The sequence below is a fragment of the Elephantulus edwardii genome, unplaced genomic scaffold (genome assembly GCF_000299155.1).
Source record: "Elephantulus edwardii isolate Elephantulus edwardi_28Jun2011 unplaced genomic scaffold, EleEdw1.0 scaffold00071, whole genome shotgun sequence".
NCBI classification, from domain to species: Eukaryota; Metazoa; Chordata; class Mammalia; order Macroscelidea; family Macroscelididae; genus Elephantulus; species Elephantulus edwardii.
The window spans coordinates 15,390,144-15,397,493 of record NW_006399821.1 but is presented as its reverse complement, the minus strand read 5'-3'; the positions used below and the strand labels follow the sequence as shown (position 1 = coordinate 15,397,493).

Genomic DNA, 7,350 nt, shown 5'->3' with positions numbered 1-7,350 from the left:
ATCTTATCAGACATTGCTTTTAAATTATTCTCTCCCTCATCTGTTTCAGTGCAGTATACACAATTTATCCAGTTTTTCTCAGTCTTACCCCAACCCTGATATCAGTCCCATTTTACAGCAGTGGCACCATGCGCATTTTAATTTTTTATAGAATGACTCATATAGCATATATTCTTTAAGCTTTGCTTAAGCTGTTAAATAGAATTTTAGAATTAGAGATGTGAAAACTTAGTTGAGTTGTATTGCATTTGGGTTTGAAAGTTAAATATAATGGACATTTTTTAAAAAAAAATCAGAAATAGAAGTGTTAATGTTTCATCATAGTAAGAAAAACTTTAGAGATTTTGAACATGTCATGGTTTTTGTTGGTCATTAAAATGATAGCACAATTTTGTCACTATAACTTAAAAGCAGATTATTATATAATAACCAAATACTCAGAGATAAAGTTATGTTTAGAAAGTGTTACATGATTTTCAAATTTTCTTCTCTCAGATCCATGATGACCATTTACTAGCTCGTGAAAACCAGCAAATAGCCCAGTGGGAGGATTTCATGAGAGAACAGCATCGCAAGCGGGCAGAAGTGGATGAAGAACACAGAAAAGCCATGGAGAGGCTTAAAGAACAATATGCTGAGATGGAGAAGGACCTAGCAAAATTTTCAACTTTTTAAGAACTTGAACTTCAGCAATAACAAATTAATAAAAAGCACTGACTCTCCCACTGCAATATCCACATCAAACTAGTTAGCTTCTGTTCAAGCTTAGCAATATATTCAATGGCACTCTTATAATAGAAGAAACATCTGCTAGAGTCTTGGTTGAATATTTAAGAGAAGAGTGTCTTTCAGTTTCAAGTGCCTACATATAATTACTTGAACAAACAGTATGAGGAGGAGAAATGGGATAAATTTGTTCTTGGTTGATCAGAATTATTCTTGTCTTCCACTGGTAGATCAGAGAATTTTAAGTATAGACTTAATAGAAAAATAGTTTTTAGTTGATTCTTACAAAGGCTTAATGTTAGTATATTATTGAGCTTTAAAAGGCAAGTATAAGAAATACCTGCCATAACTTCCCTGAATATGGGGAAAATGTATAAAGTGTTATTCTGTGAGTAGTGTAGACAAATACAAGTATGCTTTGATTGTATTAAAGGAAGTGAGAGTTAAAAGCATTGTCTCCACCATAGCAAGGTGGTCATGTTGGTCTTTGAACTTACAGTTGGAAAATACTACAGGTTTTACAATGCAACATAATTCTTTTGTTTTTTTTGAATAACAGGACACATTTTCTAAGTTTTGTGGCCTTTCAGCACTTAACTATTTTCACCTTTTAAATATATATAGAATGACAAGCTTTCCAGAGGTGTATTTTGACTTTTCAGTTATCCATTTCAGGTACCATAATGTTGCCCAAAGTATTTTAACACACTTTTTTTTATCTGTTTTGCTATGGATAAGCTTTATAAATTGAATAGTATCTGTGTATGTTTAAGTTGTTTAATAAGTAATCAGCAAATTCTGCCAAGGTTCCCTCCGGAACCTTACAAAGGTTTTGGCACTGAATAAACCCAAAAGTATTTGCCCATATGAGAAATGATCATGTATGTCCTTTGTAATGTTACCGTGTGTTCTTATAAGCAAGTGTATTATGGTGAAATGTACCAATTCTGTCATCACTGTGATCCTGAAAAATTTTGAAATCTAAGTAAATATTAATTTTTTTATTTATTATAAACTAAGCAAAATTAAATGCAATAATCTTAAGAGATTTATAGAAAATGAATGTGAGGTATGATAAATCTTTTAAATATTTTTTATTATTAAACAGTAAAGAAAGAAACAAGAATGAAAGTAGCCAGCTTTCTTGTGTTATCTCAGTGTGGTGACTCCAGAAAATTGACAGTGCTTGCCTGTGTAAATGTCTGACTTAGCGTCAAAGCTTCATTCTTGGCTGCATGTTGAAAATATGATTAAAGTTAATAGAGGAGATGAAATAAGTATTTGACTTTTCTTTCAGAAACACTGAACTACTACTGCCAGTTTTCTGTCTGCTACTGTAGACTTGATAGGTTCATCAGTCATCCCCTGGTACCTGGACCTAAAAAAGAGCACATGCTGACACCAAGGCATGCTGGAATTTTCTTAATTCTCCTTCATTGGATGGAGGAGGAGGCAAGAAACTTCCAAAAATCCCCACATGTAAAAAAGGGAGTGGAACCTTGAATGAAAATTCCCTTTGTATCATAGGCAGGTTTTAGAATGCTTTTAATTGCCTGTGCACTAGTGGACAAACACTTGGAAGCTAAGACATCAAATAGACTGTATTTGAATAGAAATGTATTCTTTAACTCATGATTACTCACCAAAGACATCTGATTGTTTTGGGGTTTTTTTATATAAATAATAAGTACTTTTCCTTATAAGCCTGCACACTTCATGTGAGTATTTGAAAGACTTCCTAAACCTAAGTAAACTGATGGGCTTTTGACTTTTATTATTATTAATCAGATACTTAGATTTTTTTAGGTTGTTTGGTGGTTGGTTTTTTGTTTTGTTTTTTCATTTGCTTAGCTGTTCAATACAACAGGGGCAATCATCAGAACAGAGAAAAAAAACACTGCATGGTTTAAGATCGGCAAGGGTGTACGCCAGAGATGTGTCCTATCTTCATACATTTTCAATCTATATGCAGAACAGATCATCCAGGAGGCTGGACTTTATGAGGAGGAATGTGGCATCAGGATCAAAGGTAGACTCATCAACAATCTGCATTATGCAGATGACACAATGTGTCTTGCTAAAACTGAGGAGGACTTAAAGCACTTGCTGAAGAAGGTCAAGGACTGCAGCCTTCAATATGGATTGAAGCTCAACATCAAGGAAACACAGATTCTCACCACTGGGTCGACTTGCAGCATCATGAAAGATCGTGAAGAGATTGAGATTGTTAACAGTTTTAGTTTGCTTGGCTCAACAGTCATCATTCTTGGTACCAGCAGCCAGGAAATCCAAAGGTGAATTGTGTTGAGAAAGTTGGCTGTTAGAGACCTCTCCAGAGTCCTGAAGAACAATGATCTGAAGTCTGGACACTAAGGTGCGCCCAATCCAGGCTGTGGTCTTTGCAATTAACGTGCAATTTGACTAATTTGCAATTAGACAATGACTAGGGATAATAGAAGGAGAATTGATGCCTTTGAACTGTGGGGCTGCAGAAAAGTATTGAATATAACATAGACTGCTAAGAAAACAAACAAGTTGGTCCTAGAGAGGGTGAGATCAGGCTATTCTGAAGCTCCATCTGGCATACTTTGGACATGTTGCAAAGAGGGACCAGTCCTTGCTGAGGAACATCGTAGGAGAGGAAGACCCTCAATGAGATGGATGGACTCAGTGACTAGAGTAATTGGTGTGGATGTGTCAGATATGGAGATAAGGTTAGCTCAAGATAGAGCAGGGTTCAGAGATATAGGTTCATTATGAGTCACAGGTAACTTGACAGCACCCAACACCAAACAACATTCAATATAGCTAAAAGAGTTGGCTATTTCATCTTTTTATTTACTTATTTATAGTGAATAGTTTCTTAGGTCTGAAATCAGTTTTAATATATATTTTATGTACACATAAAGTTAATGATTACATAAAACATTTCTGCTGTATTTATGCTGTTAAGCACAGAAAATATGGGTCTTTGCCAAACAAGATTATTCAAATGAAATAATCAAGTGTTTCATAATTCTAAATTATATAATCATTTCCTCTTCTGTTTTTACTGTAATTCCTGACTTGCATGTTAGGAAAACGGGTTGTTCCCCTGTTTTTAAATATATGTAGATATAAAAGCTCAGTTCTTGTTAATAATTTATTTTCATTAAATCAAGGATATAAGGTTAATACATGACTAATGTGTTAAATTTAGTTTTATGAACTAGAGCATGTTTAGTTTTTATACATGTTACATGAGTGTTTGAAAAGTACACTTATTTTCTAGTTGTTTGGGGTTAATGAAAATTTGCTAATTGCATTATTCAGAGTGTCCCTTTTTTAATGTTCTTTTTGCTTCTACTTGATCTTTCAGATTCTAAGATATGTTAAATTTTTCCCATATAATTTTTCATATAATTCTGTCATTTTTTTGTTTTATCTATTTTTCAGAATTTAGAAATCAGGTTTAGAGTGGTATTCAGCATGTTTAGAATTGTATTCCCAGAGAAATGAGTCGTATTTATAGTAGTAACCTCTTTCTAGTATTTTTTTTCTTTTGCAGCTTTGAAAAATTTGATCTTTTATGTTTGTGTAGGCTGCCACGACAGGTTAGTATTTGTGTACAGATTTTTTAACCTTCTGTGTTATAGATATGCTTCTTTGGAGTTCTCGTGACCTAGTGGTAAAAAGTTGCACTGCCAAAACAAAGGCAGGCAGTTCAACTCTACCAGCCAGAAGTTGTGGGCAGTCTCCTTCCTTTGGAAACCCACTGGAGGACTAGCAGTTCCAACTTGATGGCACATGACAACAACTTGAAAAACATAACTAGGTTTCTTTTTCTTTGCATCTGATTATCTTTTAACTGAAGAGGTAATGTGTTCACATTGATTAGAATGTATTTCCATCATCTTGTTTTGTGCCTTTTGTCTCCCATTTCTTAGATTTTTTTCAGTCCCCTCCTTTCTTGTCTTCTTTCAAATTGGTTAGTTTTCTTTTGTATTTTGATTTACTTTTTTCTACAGTAAATAGTTGTTTCATTTACTTCGGACAGTGAATAGTGGTTCTTTATATGCTTGCCAGGAAACTGAACTTGCATATTTAATGTAACAAATCGAATGTCCTTACTCTCTTTCTGGACTAGAGATTAATTTTTTTAAATAAATTTTATTTTATTATTTTTGTGTGAATGTACCATCAAATCAGATTTGACTGGTACAGGAGGAGACTGCCCCTCCTTCCCCGGCAGAGCACCTGGTGGATTTGAACCATGTGCCTCTGGGATTGTAGTTGCAGCTTCTTGCCACTACGCCACCAGAGCTCCCCAAATTGGACTAGAGATTTTTTAAAATCTAATTTCTTCCTTTCAGTTTACAAAATATTGTCTAGAATTTTAGTTTATATTTGTTGTGAATTTACCATTTTATGGTAAATTGAAAAATTAGCTGAGTATGTAATTATAGATTGGTATTTTTCACTCCATGTTTAGTATTATTCCACTGCTGTCTTTTCCCATTTTTGCATCTCTGATGACAGTTGTCACTCTGATTGTTGTTTTTATGTGCCGTCGAGTCACTTGCGACTCATAGCGATCCTATGTACAAGAGCCCTAAACCCTGCTCCATCCTGTGCCAACCTCACCGTCTCTGACACACTCACTCCCACCACCCCAATCACAGAATGGATCCATCTCATCAAGGGTCTTCCTCTTCTGCGCCATCCCTCTGCTCTCCCAAACATGATGTCCCTCTCTAAGGACCAGTCCCTCCCTGCAACATGCCCAGAGTATGTCAGACAAAGCTTCAGAATCCTTGACTCCAAGGAGCAGTCAGGCTTGCCCCTCTCTAGGACAAACCTGTTTGTTCTTCTAGCAGTCCATGATATATTCAACACTCTTTTCCAGCACCACAGCTCAAAGGCATCAATTCTTTCTGTCATCCCTAGTCACTGTCCAATTCTCTGATGCATACATAGCACATAATTGCAAAGACTATAGCCTGGATCAGGCGCACCTTAGTCTCCAGCTTGACATTGTTGCTCTTCAGTACTCTTGAGAGGTCGCCAACAACTGACTTTCCCAATGCAGTTCGTCTCTTGATTTCCTGGCTGCTGTTACCAATACTGTTAACTATGGAGCCAAGCAAACTAAAACTGTTAACTCTCAATCTCTTCACCATCTATACTGATGCTGCCAGTTGGCCCAGTGGTGAGAATCTTTGTTTTCTTGATGATGAGCTTCAATCTATATTGAAGGCTGCAGTCCTTGACCTCCTGCAGCAAGTGCTTCAGGTCCTCCTCAGTTTCAGCAAGCAGAGTTGTGTCATCTGCATAACGCAGGTTGTGGATGACTCTTCCACCAATCCTGATGCCACACTCCTCCTTGTACAGCCCAGGATCTCGGATGATCTGTTCTGCATATAGATTGAAAAGGTATGGAGATAGACTACATCCCTGGCGGACCCCCTTCTTGATCATGTAGTGCCTCCTTGCTCTGTTCTGACAACTGCCTCTTGGTCCAAGTATAGGTTTCACATTAGCACAATCAAATGTTCTGGGATTCCCATTCTTCTCAGAGTCAGCTATAGCTTGTTGTGATCCACACAGTCAAAAGCCTTTGCATAGTCAATGAAGCACAGATAAACATTCCTCTGGTACGCTCTGCTTTCTGCCAAGATCCATCTAACATTAGCTATGATATCCCTAGTACCACGACCTCTTCTAAATCCAGCGTGCACATCTGGCAGTTCTCTGTTGACATATTGCTCCAATTGTTTTTTTATAATTTTCAGCAGAATCTTGCTTGCATGTGATATTAATGATATTGTTTGATAATTTCCACACTCTATTGGGTCCTCTTTCTTTGGAATGGGAACAAATATCAATCTTTTTCAGTCAATTGGCCTACTGCTTTGTAATCTCTTAGATTATAATGAACATTGCACCATTGATGTTCTTCATCAAATGGCATTTGCTAGCTTTCTCTTTATGGAAGTTTTTTAATTAACATACTCATTGACCTTTTTGACCTTCCTGAGTCTAGAATTAGTATTTTTTATGAATTTTAATAAATTCTCCATTCACTGTTAATCTCTAAATGTTAGCGTTCTGGTGGCCTAGTGGTAGAAAGTTGCAGTATAGTACCATTGGCATGTGGTTTGAATCTAGCAGCTGCTTAGTGGGAAAAGGATGGGCAATTTCTTCCTGTGTAATTTTCTGCCTCAAAACCCAGCTGAGTCAATTCTGACTCAGTGGCACACACAACAACAACAACAACTTACATCTCTCAATATTTTATCTTCTCGTTTTCACTGTTTTCTCCTTCAGGAAATCCAGTGAAATTTATCTGTACTATCACTATATTTTCTTTGTCTCTTAATCACTGTTTAATCTTTATTTCTTGGTGCCGTTCAAGATAATTTCTTTAAATATGTCCAGTCTACTGATTCTGTTTTCTCTTGTATCTATTTAACACATCCATTGAGTTTTTAATTATTATACTTTTTTTTCTGTTTCAGGGGTTTTGAAATCTTTCTGTTAGGTATAGTTTCCCCTTCTCTCATTTGCCTTTTTTAAAATGTATTAAATATGCTTACTTTGTTATCATTGATTTCACATGCAAGCAAGTTTCTACTGAAGATTATC

At 36.0% G+C, this 7,350-nt stretch overlaps 1 protein-coding gene across 1 annotated transcript in view; it reads left to right on the top strand.

Annotated features, from left to right (window-relative positions):
• The window catches only part of BLOC1S5 (biogenesis of lysosomal organelles complex-1, subunit 5, muted), a 64,219-nt gene extending 63,544 nt beyond the window's left edge, over positions 1 to 675 (top strand). The window contains exon 5 of the mRNA XM_006888742.1: positions 496 to 675. Coding sequence (XP_006888804.1) covers positions 496 to 675 — 180 coding nt within the window. The remainder of the gene's footprint in view (positions 1 to 495) is intronic.
• The last annotated feature ends 6,675 nt before the right edge of the window (positions 676 to 7,350 follow it).